Source organism: Phyllostomus hastatus, unplaced genomic scaffold (genome assembly GCF_019186645.2).
Source record: "Phyllostomus hastatus isolate PE091 unplaced genomic scaffold, TTU_PhHast_1.1 phas_contig_17, whole genome shotgun sequence".
Taxonomy (NCBI): domain Eukaryota; kingdom Metazoa; phylum Chordata; class Mammalia; order Chiroptera; family Phyllostomidae; genus Phyllostomus; species Phyllostomus hastatus.
The window spans coordinates 38,865,776-38,884,291 of NW_025333664.1; the positions used below are offsets into that span (position 1 = coordinate 38,865,776).

The 18,516-nt window shown below is 41.0% G+C and overlaps 1 protein-coding gene across 4 annotated transcripts in view; it reads left to right on the top strand.

The window, feature by feature from the left end:
• The window catches only part of DTD1 (D-aminoacyl-tRNA deacylase 1), a 311,404-nt gene that overhangs the window by 221,847 nt on the left and 71,041 nt on the right, over window positions 1–18,516 (top strand). For 2 of the 4 annotated variants that reach the window (XM_045833209.1, XM_045833210.1), the window contains exon 5: window positions 1,524–1,606. The exons of the other annotated variants lie outside the window; for them this stretch is intronic. In XM_045833209.1, coding sequence (XP_045689165.1) covers window positions 1,524–1,606 — 83 coding nt within the window. The remainder of the gene's footprint in view (window positions 1–1,523; window positions 1,607–18,516) is intronic. 4 annotated transcript variants of the gene reach the window in all.

Sequence of the window (18,516 nt, forward strand, 5' to 3'; positions counted from 1 at the left end):
CTTATTTGTTAATTTGGAGTGTGTATCTGATTAGAATGATCTGTTCCTTGAATGCTGGTAGTAGAATGTGTCTGTGAAACTGCTGGGCCTGGTGGTTTTTTGTGGGAAGTGTTTTTCCCTCCCACTTTCAAAGCCATGTTTGTTTCCTCTTTGGTTTGAGAGCATTCTTGAAGACTGTGAAGGAGTGGTGGTGGAGACAAATTGGAATATGTAGGGGTCAGGCAGTCAGTGATAGCTCTTCTTAAACTCTAGTCCTAGGCCCTGTCCTGAAAGAGGGACAGGTGGTCACATCCACATCTGTGCATCATGAGAGATGAAGCAACACCATTCCTTCAGGTAGTTTCCTAGAATTAAGTAGTAGCCATCCTGGGGCTCCATGAAGATCATGGCATTGTTTTCATCTGACCCACACCTGTTAGCCAGGCTCTAGATGCCACAAAGCCTGCTCTGGCCACCATTCTTAAATGCATATGTTTCCCATGTTCAGAAGTCATCCTACTTCTCTTGTCTTCTTATGCCCTTTCCTTTGGTGCAGTCATGTGTTTTTACAGCTCCAGCAGATTTGTTCACATCACAGTCTATGAAAGGGGAGTTTCTGCTGGAGTTGGGCTCCTTCTCAGTCTGGATATGCCCTGCATTCCTTGTATTCCTAATACATCTGGGCCATTTGGTTAGAATCCAGCCATAGAAAGGCACAGAAGTGGCATGGTAAGGGGTCAGATACAGTATGGCATATGGAATTGGGCATGTGCATTTTCAGTAGGAGACTAGGATGGTTGGTTATACAGGTGAGATTACATTTCTTAATAATTATCATATATGATAACTTTTCCTGAGTGTATGCCTGATGCATACTTTATAGTTTTATATTGGGTTTATCTGGCCTAGATGAAATGTATTTTTATTGACTCATTCACCATTTGCATGAATTTTATAACTCATGTAAATGACCCAGCTGTATTTTGGGGACCATGCTCATTTATGACAGCACACCCAGTGAGTTACACTGTTGAGAGAGGAATAAGAAACATCACACAGGTAGGTAGACTTGCTGGGTCTGCAAAATATATTTTCAAGGAATGAGCTGTCTCAGTGTAGAAACTTCAGGTAAAAGGAAGATTGGCACTTTGCAAATCCTCATACAGTAGAGCAGATTTTAAGCATGCCCAAAATTTGTATATCAGATTCCCTTGAAATCTGAAAATACTATCCTATTTTTCTATGAACCACAGAAACAACATCAAAATAAATGCAGGAAATTTAATTATTAAGTTAATGAAATCAAGTTTTGTGTGTCTGACTTGTGGAAGGAGTCACATGGCTTTAGACCAGGGCTTTTTTTTTTAAATTTAAGATTTTATTTATTTATTCTAGAGAGGAGAAGAGGGAGGGAAACAGAGGTAGTGAGACGTCAGTGCAAGAAACATCTATCGGTTACCTCTCATATCCTAGCCAGGGACCAAACTTGCAACGCAGGCATGTACCCTGACCAGGAATTGAACCAGTGATCTTTCGCTTTGCAGGATGACACCCAATCAACTGTGCCACACTGGTCATGGCTAGACAAGGGATTTTTAACCTTGACACTATTGCCATCTAATGCCAGGTAATTCTTCATTGTTTGGGATGTCCTGTGCATTGCAGGATAGTTAGCTGCATCCCTGGACTTTGCCCATTAGGTGCCAGTTGCTCCTCTACTCAGGCAGCAAAAAATGTCTGCAGACACTGACAAATATTCTGGTGAGGGGGAGGGCTGGATGGTGGTGGGAGGAGTACTAAATTCCCTCCAGTTGAGGAACACTACTTTAGATGCTTTGCCATTACTACGCTCATCTTGGATGCTTTGCTATTTTGTTCATGCTACTTTACAGTGTACTAGTAACACACAGACTAGAGATAGTAATAGCGATACCTTGGGAAGCTTAGCCAGTCTTACCTGTAGTGCCTATCTAAGGCATCCACAAAACAGGCATGTTCCAAGGGATTCAGCATTTCCAAAATTTTAATGTGCAGTAGAGCCTATTGCCAGGCTGATCACAAGGATAAATGATCTTCATATTCTGAACTGACTATTTTTTGCTGTCAGCTCAGATATTCAACACACAGTTTGGGTTTTACATTACAGTACACTTAGTTTTGTGTATATACTTCTACATGATGATATGTATGTTTAATGTGTGATGTGCAGAGTAAGGGGCAGTGTATAATGAAGGGTGTGAATTATTTAATAACACAGGAAATTGTTACTGGTGAATTAGCATACTTCAAATGCATGTGTGCTGCAGTTCTGTTGTAGAGTAAAAGTGTTTTGACTCATTGCTTCCTAATGGTTCTATTAATTTGGATATTTTGTCTATAGGTATTAAGAATTTAAAAGTGGCTTAAATGATAGGGACATTATAAATGTTGATAATAAATGTCCCTATCATTTAACACAATGTTTAGAGGCAAGGCTTCATTACTACAGCAACTCAGTAATGTCCTCCAGGGTCCAGATTCGTTCCATAGTTCATTTACCTTTCTAAGTACATTGGCTTCTCTCATCATTCCAAAATGACTACCACATTTCCAGGCACTGTATGCAGACAGACAGCAATGTCCAAAGGCAGAAGAGGGAATGTCCCCATCTCCTGTGCCTTTTTTAAGACCTTCCCTAAAACCTCTAGCAAACTTCTCTTTATGTCCATTGGCTAGAATTCTGTTGCATACAGTACTTTTACCTCATCAGTACATGAGTTTGCATCCACCATGATGGTTTAAAGTGGGGCCCTGTGAAGAACCAGGCTAGTCAAAGGGTGGTATATTCAATAGTTCTACTAACAAGGAAGAAGGTTGGGTGGAGTGGGTGGGCAGGAAAGGGGAGCATCTCACATTGGGATGTGTTAGCAGTGGTGCCTCTGAGAGCACTGTCCTCATTCGAGAAATGCACTAGGTATGTTGGACTCCTCTTGTACATAAGAGTAATGTTCTTCCTTGCCTTAATAAATAGAGTTGTTGTGTTTTCTGTTTTTGTATGAGCTCTTGATTGCAAACATTAAGCACACACAATTTTAGGTACAGCATGGAGAATCCCACAAATGAGAACAAGATGGCAGCAGCAAAGTAGCAAAGATGGGAAGTGATTAAAACAGTGGTTTCAGATATTTATAGGAGGTCAAGCATATACTATGTTACCCCTATTAGCACCTGTTAGACCAGTTAGTCTACACATATTGACTTATGTCAATAAAAGTTTTATCTTGTTATGGGGGAGATCAGTCTCGAGCACCCACCCAAATTACACAGGAAGAGGAAGTGGGAGAGAGAGATAGAGGCCCATGCATGTGTGTGACTTTTAATGTCCAGTGATTCTTCCTGCAAATAAACTGGGCCCCAACAATGCCCTGGGATTCTGGTCAGAGTCTTTCCTCCTGGGGAGGAGCAAAGGAAGGAGGTAGGGAGAGAGGCTGGCAGATGGCACATTTTTCTTCCCTATGCACACTTTTAGCTCAGGTAGGAGATGTCTAGAGGATGGTCCAGCTTCAGGCATCCTAACTTCATCCAGATGGTTCCTGTTTAGAGATGTGACACCTGGAGTGGGTTGAGAAAAGAGCCTCCTTTCTTTTCTCCAGGAGGCCTTAAATTTGGAAAAACTTGGGGGAAATGCAAGAAGAATTTAAAAAATGATCAGTATTTAGGATGAGATGTTCATTTTCGATCACCTGACTCCCACTGCCTCTTGCCAGCTTCAGGTCTGCAACTGCCAGCAATATGTGCAAAGGTTGGTCTACATTTAGGAAGATAAAAACTCAAACACTAGGGAGCAAAACCTGTTTCAGTCCAAGCCCCAGACACCTAAAAGGAGTAGCTATGTAGGCTTGTAAGGGGAAAAAAAGCTATTAAACAAAGGTTGGGGTAAGGATGCAAAATTTGATGTTCCCTGAGTTTTGTGTTTTGTTTGTGATTTATCCTCAATCTTCTTTGAGAATTTCGCGGCCCAAAACCTCAGTTTGTCTACCATAACTGCTGACTGTTTTTAACAAATTGGCTCATACTAAGTAGTATTAGATTTCTGGAGATTAATCTTTTTATAACAAAAACTTCAACATTCCATCAGTAAATATGTAATTATTATGAAAATACGGGAGGGAGGTGGGGAGGTCTGGGCGGGGGTGGGCTGGGATGGAGGAGAAGGCAAAAAACTGTACTTGAACAACAATTAAAAAAATAAAAAATAAAATGACAACAAAAAAATAAAGAAAATAAACAATAACATGTGAACATCACTCTATAACTGGGCCATAGTCTATGTACTATGTGTCTGTCCCAGAGTGTGATTTGGGATCCATAATGGACACTAAATAGTATATATTTTTAATTTTTCTCCAAATTATCCTAAAAAGAAGAGCCCACTCTACCCCGACAAGATTTAAAGTGTTTGAAAATATTATTTTAGTTTCAGATAAATGGGGATCTATTTCATTTTTAAGATTTCCAAGGAAGGAAATCTGTAAGCTCTCAGTGACTTACTGTATGTCTTCTCAGAGCAAGACAGTCCTTAGCTAAAGGAAATTCAGTTGGCACACCCTCTCATTTGTTTTTTTCCCTCAGTGATAGAATGGACAATAAATGGATTTACATTTTTATTTATATTTCATGAGAAAATAGTTATGATGCTATTCCTCAGCCTTCTGTCCCCAAGTCAAAAGTTTAAAACAATTTCTGTCAGGTCTCCTTCTGTTTGGTCCAATTCTTTTGGGTCTAGTTCTCTGATCTAACCAATGCATCATGCTTTGTCAGGAACTAGTCTTTGTTGACATTTTCTTTGCAAGATGTTCCAGTCATATTGAGGAGTTCTGGCCAAGATGGAGGTGTAGGTAGAAACCCTTCACTTCCTCACATAACCAAAAAGAGGATAACAACCAATCTAAAATCAATAAATAACTGGAAGTGCCAGAAAATCAAACTGCATGGAACTCCTACACCCATGGAATTAAAGAAACAGTCAACCAGGCCAACAAGACTGGTAAGATGGGTACACCAAGTGGGTGGGACTGGCTGAACAGGAAACTGAGACTCAGAGCTGACTGTGGACTACAGTGGGGGTTACCCCTGTGGGAGAAATTCCCAGTCTCACATGAGGGTTCATTGGAAAGTGCACTAGAGCAGAGCAGGTGAACAGCATTGTTCCCTCTCTGTCTCCTCCCCCACAGACAGCACTGCAGCGCAGCATAGAGGGTTGCCCTGCCCTGGTGAATACCTAAGACCTCGTCCCCTTATAACCTAACAAGTTTGCTGAGACAAAGAAATATGGTCCAAATGAAAGAACAGAGCAAAATTCCAGAAAGAGAACTAAACAAGGAGATTGCCAACCTATCTGATGGAGAATTTAAAGCCCTGGTAATCAAAATGCTCACAGAACTGATTGAGCTTGGTTGAAAAGTGAAAGAGCAAATAAAAGATACCCAACATGAACTAAAGCAAAATATTCAGGGAACAAACAATGACCGGAAGGAAACCAGGACTCAAATCAACAATTTGGAACAAAAGGAAGACATAATCATCCAACTGGAACAGAATGAAGAAATAATAATTTTAAAAAATGAAGAGAAGCTTAGGAACCCCTGGGACAACTTGAAACATTCCAATATTTGGATTATAGGGGTGCCAGAAGGAGAAGAACAAGAGCAAGAAATTGAAAACTTACTTGAACGAATAATGAAGGAGAACTTCCCCAATCTGGTGAAGGAAATAGATTTCCAGGAAGTCCAGGAAGCCCAGAGAGTCCCAAAGAAGTTGGACCCAAAGAGGAACACACCAAGGCACATCATCATTAAGTTACCCAAGATCAAGGTAAGGAAAGAATCTTAAAAGCAGCAAGAGAAAAGGAGAGAGTTACCTACAAAGGAGTTCCCATAAGGATATCAGCTGAAATAAACCTTGCAGGCAAGAAGGGGATAGAAAGAAGTATTTGAGGTCATGAAAGGCAAGGACCTACATCTAAGATTACTCTATCCAGCAAAGCTTTCATTTAGAATGGAAGGGCAGATAGAGTGCTTCCCAGATAAGGTCAAGTTAAAGGAGTTCATCTTCACCAAGCCCTTATTACATGATATGTTAAAGGGACTTATCTAAGAAATTGAAGATCAAAAACTATGAACAGTAAAATGACAACAAACTCACAACTATCAACAAATGAACCTAAAAAAATTAAAATGATGAAAACAATGACGAAGCAAACAACTAGAACAGAAACAGAATCAGAGAAATGGACATCACATGGAAGGTTTTCAGTGGGGTGGGAAAGGGAAAGGAATAAGGGGGGAAAGGTACAGGGAATAAGAAGCACAATTGGTAGGCATAAAATAGATGGGGAGAGGTAAAAAATGGTATAGGAAACAGAATTCAAAGGACTTATAAGTATAACCCATGGACATGAACTAAGGGGGGCAGAATGCTGGGGGGCTGGGGAATGCAGGGCAGAGGGGGAATAAAGGGGAAAAATTGGGAAAACTGTAATAGCATAATCAATAAAATATACTTAAAAAAGAAATGTTCCAGTCATGTCAGGTAAGAGGCCAGAAAAGTGTCATTTTGAACTATCCAAGGTATCTCCTGATCCACTTGCCCTTAGGGTCTACTCCCAAGCACACCAGCATTTCCTCCGACTTGGTATCGTACTTTTAACTGTTTCAGCAGATGTCTAGCAAAGCAACCTTCAACACTTCATCAGCATTTTCTTTCATTCCACCTCTTGGTCTGTGTCTGGTGTGGCATTTATCCCTTAGGATTCAGTCAGAACTTTCCAGGTGGTCAGAGGCATATGCTGAGCATCGCTGGAACCTACCTGCGTTCATCTTATTCTCAGGCTTTTTCCAGGCATATGGGTACTGGAGTTGGTTCTAGAGACTGGCGTCTTTGTGTGCTGCTCCTGCCAACTATATTGTTTTGTTTTGAAGAGGTCACTTTGTGCAGAAATAATGGATTTTCCTCAAGTTCACTTGAGGAAAATGAGGTTCTCACAGGTTCAAGGATATTTCTGTATTTACAGGTATGGAGTAGGAAGGCCTCTGGCATAGATGGTCTATAAATAATTGATTGACCCTGAAATTTAGACATTTATCTTGCCAGTCTTACATTCCTAGTGATAGTGGGGGTGTTTTCTTTTCATGCTTGGTCAAACTCATTCTTCATCTATTTGTCCAAAAATGTTCGCAATCTTGATTTAATAGTTGAAAGTGATGGAATTTATTTGTTGGCCACTGAGCCCCCTATTTATGTGAATTCTCATCATGAAATTACATTATACAAGTACTCTATCACCATATTGCAACAATGATGCAGGGAAGGGGGGTTGCCAATCTAGGGTTTTTTTTCTTACCAGGTTGCTGACATAATTCAGTCAGTTAGTCATTTGCTTAAATGTCAGCTACTGTCACCAAAATTTAGGTGCCTTGTGCATGGGTGTTGAATAAACTCAAATTCTGGAGATGTTTCTGATGGAGGCCTATAAGAGAGACTGGGAATTCTGCTCTTTATTGTCAGGAAGTTAGACTCAGGATCATTACTTTGGCCACCGAACAAGATCCAGGTTTAGTTTTGGGAGCTTTGATATGATTCTGTTTTCTCTTCCTCCTTCCTGTCTCCTTTCTTGGGGGACAGACAACCTTTCCCATGACTCTTTCTTTCTTAGGTAAATAATGCCATTTGTAGAACTTTTGCTCCCAGTCCAGACAAAGGAGATGGGGACAAATTGTTTTCCTGAAATGTTAAATGCAGTGCTCCAGAAGGGACTTAAAATTGACTTGATCTTTCCCAGAGAAGAAAATGAAATGCTGGAGACTAAGGCTGAAGAGTGACCATGTTTGCATTTCTGTTGGTGAGGATAGTGTACGGACTCCTGTGTGCTGGGGTCCATGGCAATGGTCAGTGAGCAGAGTGATGGTGTGGCCCTTCACAGGTGTGCTGTGGTAAGGTGATGGTATAGGGCCCAGGATTCATGTGTTTAGTCCTGGTCAGAGCCCATACATAGAAGCAGTCTCTAAATGGTGAGTTCTAGAGTTGTATGCCAGACTGTGGTTGCTCCCTGAACTCCTGGGTTGGGAGTGTGAGCGAGACAGAACTGAGAACCTAGAAGAGGGGCCCTCAACCCAGCTCAGAGAAAAACAGGATGCTGAAGCTGAAACTTTGATGATGAGGAGGATGAGGTGACATGGGAGTCCAAGCATGAATGTAGGCCTGGGCAGGAAATGAGAATGTGGAGTGGGGCGGGGTAGTCTGGAATTCCTACAGCTTGAAAGGCAAGCAGAGAGTATGTGGGAAATAAAACTAGTGAAGCAGTCAGAGGCCAGTTCATGGAGAATTTTCTGTAATATGCAAAGGACAGTTGTCTTGGTCCTATAGGAAATGGGTAGGCCTTGAAGGGTTCTAAATCAGGAGTGACTTTATTTTTTTAAACAGTTTTATTGAGATATCATTCACAAAAAGATACCATATCATTATATGGTCATATATAATTCATCCACTTAAAGTGTACAACTCAGTGACGTTCAGTATATTCTGAGTTGTGCAGCCATCACCACAACTGATTTTTAGTACATACTCAGCACTGCAGAAAGAAGCCCAGTACCCTTTAGCTATCACTCCCCATTCCCTTCATCTTCTCTATCTTCAGGCAATAGCTTATCTCTTTTCTGTCCCTGTAGATTTGTCTGTTTTGGACATTACATACAAATAGAATCATGCATTATATGGCCTTTTCTGTCTCACTTCTTTCACATGGCATAATGTTTCAAGTGTTCATCCATGTGTAGGATATGCCAATATTTCAGACTTTTTTCTTTTCCAAATACTATTCTACTGTAAGGCCATACCACATTTAATATATTCATTCATCAGTTGATGGATATTTGTGTTTCCACTTTTTGGTTATTATGAATAATGCTGCTAGGGAGTGATGTTTGTATATATGCCATCAAATTGGCATCTTGACTACATCACTTGGGTTGAGTACAAGATAGATTTGAGGGATACAAGAAGAGGCAAAGAGCATTTTAGGTAGTTTTAATAATCTATGTAATTTTTTTCAGACTCCTTGTGGTGTGGAATCTTGCCTTTTACACAAAATCTTATGCAGAACAAAAGTATATAAAGCAGATAAAATGCAGCTACTCTTGACTGTGGTGTGAAGGGCCTAGAATCCCCTTTCTGTGGAAGTGCTGCTTTTTGAAAGTGGCCAGAACTTACCTATAGTGGTCAAAGAGGGGTTCCCAATAGGCATTGTGGCTGGAGGGAGAAGCTAAAGTGAGTGAGAAATGAAATGGAGAGTTTGAGGGAACCAAAGCATAGGATCTGATGGCTAAGAGAATGGAATGAATATTGGGTTTTAACTTTTCTGAGGGTGAGCACTTATAGGAGTGAGCACTTCTGGAGATGGTGCTGGAGTTAGGGGACCCAAGAACTGTGAGGAGGGATATGGATTGAGTCTTGAAATGGAAATAGTGTTACCCAAAGTAATAGCAAGGCCTGGACAGAGACTGATAAGGGGCTCTGTGGAGGACAAAGAACAGGGATAGATGGTGGTGTGGACCCAGGTTATAAACTCAAAAAAAGCTATTCCTGGGATGGGGGCAGGTGGAATATGGCTTGGAATAGTAGAAGGGAGGGAGGGAAACAGGAGGAAGCAGACCTCATTTTGGGTGGTAGGCAGGAGGGCAGGAGTGAAAGTCCTGCCCTGATCAAAGACATAGGGTAGCTGAATGGATAAGAAAACATGACCTGCACATATGCTGCCTACAAGAGACATACCTAAAAAAAAAAAAAGACCTACACAGACTGAAAGTAAAGGCTTGGAAAGAAATATTCCCAGCAAATGGAGAGGGAAAAAAAGGTGAGGTAGGAATGCTTATATCAGACAAAATAGACTTCGAAACAGAGGCCATAAAAAGAGACAGGGAAGAACACTTCATAATACTCAAGGGAAGAATCCATCAAGAAGACATAAACATTATAAACATATATGCACCCAACATAGGAGCACCCAAATATATGAGGAAAATCTTGGGAGGATTTCAAGAAAGATATTGTTAGCAACACACATATACTAGGGGAATTTAACACTCCACTGTCAAAAATGGATAGGTCTTCCAAACAAAACATCAACAAGGATATGGCGGCATTGAATGATGCCCTAGATCAAATGGACTTAACTGATTTTATATATATATATACCTTTCATCCCAAAGAAGCAAAATACATATTCTTTTCAAATGCACATGGAACATTTTCAAAGATAGACCACATGATAGGATGTGAAACAAGCCTCAGCAAATTAAAGAAAATTTAAATCATATCAACTATTTTCTCAGACCACAAGGGCCTGAAACTATAAACCAACCTCAAGTAAAAAACTCAAAAATAATCAAATTCATGGACATTGAATAGTATGCTATGCTATTCAATGAATGGTTTAAGAATGAGATCAAAGAAGAAAACAAATAGTTTCTGGAAACAAATTAAAATGAACACACAATAGTCCAAAACTTATGGAATACAGCAAAGGCAGTCCTGAGAGGGACGTTCGTAGTGATACAGGCCTACCTAAAAAAGAAATTTTTCAAATAAACACCCCAACCCTACATCTACAAGAACTGGAGGACCAACAACAAACAAAGCCCAGATTGAGTAGAAGGAAGGAAATAACCAAGATCAGAACAGAATTAAATGACACAGAGACTATAAGAAAAATTGTGAGGATCAATAAATCTAGGAGCTTGTTCTTTGAAAAAATAAACAAAACTGACAAGGCTTTAACCAGACTCATCAAGAAAAAAAGGAAGGGGACCTAATAAATAAAATCAGAAATGAAAGAGGAAAAATTACAGCCAGTACCACAGAAATACAAAGGATCATAAGAAATTACTATAAAGAACTATATGCCAAGAACTTGGAAAACCTAGGTCAAATGGAAAAATTTCTAGAAACATAGTCTTCCAAAACTGAATCTCTAAGAAGCAGCAGAAAGCCTGAACAGACCAATAATAGATAGTGAAATCAAAGCAGTAATGAAAAAATTCCCTACACACAAAAGCCGTGGAACAGACATTTAAGGAAGAGCTAACCCCTATCCTTCACTGACTATTTCAAAAAAAATCCAAGAAGAGGGAAGACTCCCAAACTCTTTTTATGAGGCAAGCATCATCCTAATTCCCAAACCAAATAAAGACACAACAAAGAAAGAAAACTACAGGCCAATATCACTGATGAACACAGATGCTAAAATCCTTAACAAAATATTGGCAAACTGCATCCACCAATACATTAAAAAGATCATCCACCATGACCCAGTGGGATTCATCCCAGGGATGCAAGTATGGCACAATACTCACAAATCAATAAACATTAGCATCACATAAACAAAAGGAAAGACAAGTCACATGATCATATCAATAGATGTGGAAAAAGCATTTGATAAGGTACAGAACCCATTTATGATAAAAGCACTCAGAAGAGTGGGAGAAGAAGGAGCATACCTCAACATGACAAAGGCCATATCCGAGAAACCTACAGCCAATCTCATACTCAATGGGTAGAAACTAAAAACTTCCCCACTAATATCAGGAACAGACAAGGATGTCCACTTTCACCACTTGTGTTCAACATAGTACTGGAAGTCCTAGCTGCAGCAACCAGACAAGAAAAAGAAATAAAAGGCCTCCAAATTGTGAAGGAGTAAATAAAACTGTCATTGTTTGCAGATGACATGAGAGTATATATAGAAAACCCTAGAGAGTCTATCAAAAAACTACTCGACCTAATAAGGGAATATAGCAAAGCACTGGGATACAATGTCAATATTCAGAAAACAAAGGCATTTTTGTGTGCCCATAATGAAATATCAGAAGAGAAATCAGGAGGAAAAAACCCATTTGCTGTAGCAACAAGAAATATAAAGTATCAGTAATAAACCTAACCAAGGAGGTAAAAGCCCCATACTCAGAAAACTACACAACACTGAAGAAAGAAGTGAAGGGAGACACAAATAAATGGAAGCAGATAACATTCATGGATAGGAAGAAGTAATATCATCAAAATCTCCATACTTCCCAAAGCAATTCATAGATTTAACACAATCCCTATTAAAATACTATGAAATATTTCACAGATATAGAATAAACATTTCAGAAATTTATATAGAACCATAAATGATGCCAAATAACCACAAAAATTTTGAGAACAAAGAAAAAGGAGGAGGAATCACAATACCTGGTATCAAACTATATTACAATACCACAGTAATCAAAACAGTCTGGCATTGGCATAAGAGCAGATACATAGATCAATGGAACAGAATAGAGAGTGCAGAAATAAACCCAAGTCTCTATGGTTAATATTCAACAAAGGGGGAAGAGGCATAAAATGGTATAAAAATAGCCTCTTTAACAAATGGTATAGGGACATCTGGACAGCTACATGCAAAAATATGAAACTCTACCACCAACTTACACCACACACAAAAATAAACTGAAAATAGATAAAAGACTTAAATATAAGTCACAACACCATAAAAGTCCTAGTGGAGAACATAGGCAGAAAAATTTCAGATATTCCAAACAGCAATATTTTCACCAATATGTCCCCTAGAGCAAGGGGGTTAAAGGAAAGAATAAAGAAAGGGGACTTCATCAAAATAAAAAGCTTAGCACAGCTAAAGAAAACATCATCAAAATGAAAAGGGAACCAAACCTATCTAAAAATATATTTTCTAGTAATACCTCAGGCAAGGGTTTAATCTCCAAAATATATAAAGAACTAACAGAACTCCACACCAAGAAGACATACAATCCAGTTAAAAAGTGGGCAAAGGACCTGAACAGACACTTCTCCAAGAAGGACATACAGAGGGCCAGACATATGAAAGGAGGCTCAGGATCAGTAGACATGAGAAAGATGCAAATTAAAACCACAATAAGATACCACTTCATACCAGTGAGAATGGCCATCATAAACAAATCAAGAACAATAAGTGCTGGCAAGGCTGTGGAGAAAAGGGAACCCTAGTAAATTGCTCGTGGGAATGCAGACTGGTGCAGCCACTGTGGAAAACAGTATGGAATTTCCTCAGAAAACTAAAACTGGAACTGCCTTTTGACCTGGCATATCCACTGCTGGGATTATACCCTACGAATCTTGAGGCACCAATTCAAAAGACCCTCTATGCACCCCAGTGTTCATAGCAGCTCAATTTACAATTGCCAAGTGCTGGAAGCAACCTAAGTGCCCATCAGTAAATGAGTGGATCAAAAAACAGTGGTACATTTTCACAATGGAATACTATGCAGCAGAAAGAAAGAAGAAGCTCCTACCCTTTGGGAAAACATGGATGGAACTGGAGGGCATTATGCTAATTGAAATAATCTAGGCAGTGAAGGACAAATACCATATGATCTCACCTATCAGTGGAACCTAATTAACAAAAGAAACAAGCAGACAAAATACAACCAGAGACACTGAAATAAAGAACAAACTGACAGAACCAGATGGGAGGGTGAGGTGGGTAACGAGAGAAGAAGGAGAAGGGTCATCAAAGAACATGTATAAAGGGCCCAAGGACAAAGCTAAGCAGGGGTAGGATTGAGGGTGAGAGGTATGGGTGGGTGGGGTGGGGGAAAGTGGTGGTGGGAAAGTTGAAACAACTGTACTTGAACAAGAATTTAAAGACAGTCCTGCCCTGAAAGGCTGTCAGAGGAGCAGTGTCCATGTGGGAGAGGTAGCGTAAGGTAAGGCATGAGGTAGATTAATGTAGAAGAGAGGATGTTTACTAGAAGGAGACTGTAGGAAAGATAGCAAGGGCTTGAAATATCCTGTGTGTGTGTACTTGTGTGTAGGGAGACCACAAGTGCAGGCCCAGAGTGGTTTGTATTTAGCTTCTCCATTGACTTGGAGTCTGAGGACTCTGTTCTGGTCCTGCACCCTCCCTGTCTGGCTAGACCATTTGCTGGATCATAGAAAGTCATGAGGGCCCCAAGGGGACCCTGATGCCATACTGGTGGAATGACCTGGCTAAAAGCTTCCACAGGAGGGTGGGTAGATGGAAAAAGTTACAGTGGGTTGGCTTCTTAGTGACAGCAGCATGACATGACTGGGGGATGGGGGTTCATCTCCCAACAGCTTTTATCAGTCCCTCTCCAAAGCTACTTGATGCAGTGTAATTGAAAGATGTGCTCCTTATGTGCCCTCAATTTAAGGTAAACCCTCTAGCCCAGTGCTTCTCTAAAGTTAAGGTGCACATAAACCCCCTGGGAAGTTGTTACAGCAAAGATTCTGATTCTGCAAATTCAGTGGGTCTGAGAATCTGCCTTTCCACCCAGCTCCCAGGAGATGCATGGAGCATCTTGGAACAGTGAGAGACCATCCTCCTTTCCAAACAGGTTGTTGCTGCTTAGCCCTTCTGTATTGGTGTCTTGATGTGAGAATCTGGAAAGAAGAGGGAAGCAGATTAACCAAGTGATTTAGCCTTATGTTGTTAAGTGTTTTAGGGGCCTTATTTGCCTAAGAAACTTGATAGCAGACCCAATTAGGATGTGACAGGTCTTTCTCATAGCTCAGAGCAGGGCTGATGTGTTAAGAAAAGCATCTGAACTATTCCCCTACGTCATCCAATAATGGGTGTACTTTGAAGCAGGAGAATCAAAATAAAATGACTGTGAGCTTTGCATTTATTCTCGAATTTTATTATGAGCAAACCTTGCCTCAGGAGGTGGTAATTCCTGATAGCGTTCTGAAAATTAGTTGTGGCTAATGACAAAGGTATCTTGGGTTGAGATAGAGCAGCTTTTGTTTATACCAAAACTGTAGTTGATGTTTTTATAAATACATTTTCTCCTACAGAAATGGAATTCATGAGAGTTTTGTGGCAGTGTGCTAACATTTCTTTTTAGAAGTAAGAGGCAATGATAACAAACATTAGATTTCTAAGAAAATTTGCCTGCTACATCTCTGGCTCCCAGTGGAGTATGTATGTATGAATTCTGAGACTAAACAATGACTTTCAGAGCTGAGGTTTCAGTGAAATTCACACAAATGTCATATAATACTATTGAAGCGTACTTCACCTTCTCTGATGGGCTGCAAAATTGAGAATGGTAAGTTTCTGATCAATAGTAGATTTTTCTCTTTAGATTTCTGTTTGGAGGCAAGTCAGATTGTTGGAGCTGCCTAGACAAAGATATGACTGAAAATGAAGTGTCGTTGCTTATATATGTTTTAAAAATATTTTATTGCATGTTTGATAGCTGAAGAATGTATGCAGCACACATACCTAAAAAAAGCATAATGATAAGAATGCCCAAGGATCTGCCTTCTAACTTAAGAGTAGAGTATCGGCTGTACCAGGGGCCTTCCTGTTTCCTCTCTTCATAAATGTCCCCTGCCTCACCAGCCCAGGGACAACTACTATCTTGCATTTTGTATTGATCATCCCCATTCCTCTCTCTCAAATGGCTTATAGCTCATATGCATCACTAAGCAACAGTGTCTGGCTTCCTTGTTTGAGGGCCTTCTCAAATGCTATCTTTCAGCATCTTGTTCCTTTCTGTCAGGCTCAGCTTTGTTGTGGGTGCTCTGATGTTTCAGCACCCTCCATCCAAGACTGGCCCTCAAAACTGAATTTATACTCTTACCCCAAATTTCCTCTCTCTCTTTTTTTAGTGCAAGAGAAAGTTTATTTAGCAAGCAAAGCCAAAGTACACTTGAGAATTGAGTGGCTGCTCAGAGAAGTAGCTGCCTTGGTCTTTTATTTTTTATCCTCACCTGAGGACATATTTTTCTTTGTTTTTAGAGAAAGAGGAAGGGCGAGAGGCAGGTAAAGAGAGAAAATTGATATGAGAAAGAGGCATCAATTGGTCGCCTCCTGTAGACAGGAAGACCTCTAGACTACGGGTTGCATGTGCTGATACTCAGACCTGGGAACAAACCTGCAACTTAGGTGTGTGCCCTGGCTGGGAATTGGACCTGCAACCTTTTAGTTATGGGATGACACTCTAACCAACTGAACCACATCAGCCAGGGCTGTCTTTTAGAAAAGCAAAAGTGAGCAGGCTGAGCAACATGGGCTCAGGAAACAAGTTACAGAGTCAAAAGAAAGGCCCTTGTAGGTAGGTTCAGGGGGTTAACCTGGGCAAGCTGTTACTACATGGTGCTCCCCTGGTAGCAAGTCTCATGGGGACTCTTAAAGCTTAAAAGAAAGAATGTAAAGACACACCCAAAGAAAGAAGGTATGGGCATGCTCTGGAGCACAGGTGGCAAACACAAGGTCTGTGGGCCAAATCGGCCCTCCACCTTGTTTTATCTGGCCCAGCTCCTTGTTTCTACCCAGCAGCAGCACCGAGCTCTCACTTAACTGTTAAGGAGTAGTTACATTTATACAGTCCTAAAATTGCATTCGGCCCTCTGAAGGCAACGGCAAGGCTGATGTGACCCCTGGTGAAAATGAGTTTGACACCCCTGCTGTAGAGAAAGAGCACACCTCCTCTTTTTTATTTTTAATGATGAAACAATAGGAATTCTAGTTTTTGATTACTGAAACCATAAATTTTTCATAGCAGCACCTCAAGTGGTAAATCAGTCTGTCCAGAATGCCTCATAAAGAATTTACTTTTGCCCTGGCTGGTGTAGCTCAGTGGACTGAGCATGGGCTGTGAAACAAAGAGTCTCCAGTTTGATTCCCAGTCAGGGCACATGCCTGGGTTGTGGGCTAGGTCCTTAGTAAGGGGTGTGTGAGAGGCAACCACACATTGATGTTTCTCTTCCTCTCTTTCTCCTTCCCTTCCCCTCTCCCTAAAAATAAATAAATAAAATATTTTAAAAAATAATTTACTTTCAATGGACATTCAGATTGCTACATAGTTTTTGCTATTGTAAAAAGCAATGCTATGAACATCCTTTTGCATGTACCCTTGTGCACTAAGCCACTTTCCACAAGATAAATCCTAACAGGTAAAATTGGAAGTTGGAATGTATATATGCTTGTATACTTAGTGCTTTGAAATGTGCATTGCCAAATTGTGTCCCCCAAACTCCAAATAACACTCTTGAACTTCTTGTCAAGATGGCAAAATAAGTAAACATGGTACTTTCCTCCTCCCACAACCACATTAAAATTAAAACTAAACTACAGAACAACCAGTATTTGGAACCACCTGAAATCTAGCTGGATGGAAATCCTACAATTAAGGACTTAAAGAAGAAGCCACATTGAGACTGGCAAAAGGAGCAGAGATGCAAAATAGGCTATCCCACACTCACATGTAGTGGATAAAAATCAGGAGGTATCTTGGCTGCAGAGGTCACTCTTGAGGAGCAAGGGGTTCCAGCCACATACCAGACTCCCCAGCCCATGGTTCCCGTACCAGAAAGAGAAGTCCCGATAGCTTCTGGATGTAAAATTCAGCAAGGATTGAGGCTGAGGGAGATGGAGGCTTCACAAGTCCCAGGCAGATCTTGAAGAGCCCATGTACAGACTTACTTGGACTCTCTCCTGAGCTCCTGCACTGGGACAGCAGCTTGAAAGGCACCAGAGATATAATGGGGAGGAACTGAATTGTCTAGCATCAGGAAAAGAGCTTGGGGGGCAGCTTTCTTCCAGACAGAAGTAGTAGCAGAAGCTTTTGTTCCTTTGATGAGCCCTCCTGTAATGGAGCCAGGAGGTGGGTGCCAAATCAGAGACTCCATCCACCTGGCTAACACTGTTTGCCCCATCCTGGTCATAACCTGTCACCCTTGCCCCACCGAACTTTCAGGCCCACCCAAGCAGTTTCGAGTGGCTTTTCCATACGAATGACCTTTCTTGGTCATGTTTCAGATTTTCCTAAAATCTTTCAAACAAGCAGCATCTGCCCTCAGTGAGCCCCTTACCTCTCTCAAAGTGGCCCAACCCATCGCAGTACCATCAGCTGGTCTTGGTTTGCAGCCATCTGCAGACTGTTTTATATCACATGCTTGGTAGCCCTGGGCAGAACAGAGGTGACAGCTAACCTTGGCCTGCACTTCCTGGGAGGCCCCAGAACCAGTGCACCTAGTAAACAGCTTCAGACCACATCGCAGCACCACACCCAATTACTTCCACAAGTGACACACTAAAGGGGTGGACTCAGTGGCCATGAGAGCCTCACTGAAGTAACTCCTGGTCTGTGGGATAGGTTTTCTGCACAGTTGATCCTCCATGATGATCAGAAGTCAGTGGTTGGTGGTCACAGCCAGTCCTTGCAGCTGATTACCCTTGCAGAGTGAATCCCTCCCACTGATGTGCCAATGGCAATCAAACTCAACTACAAGAGGGTGTAATAGCCCCCATGGGGGGACACCTTGAGTGCCCAGCTTGGGTGATCAGGGAGGTTGTGCCACTGGGCCCTACAGAACATGTACTACTTTAGGCCACCTTTTTATTTTTTAAATTATTTTATTGTTGTTCAATTATAATTGTCTGCATTTCCCCCCTCTACTCCCCCCCACCTCACTCATACCCACCTCCCTCCATTG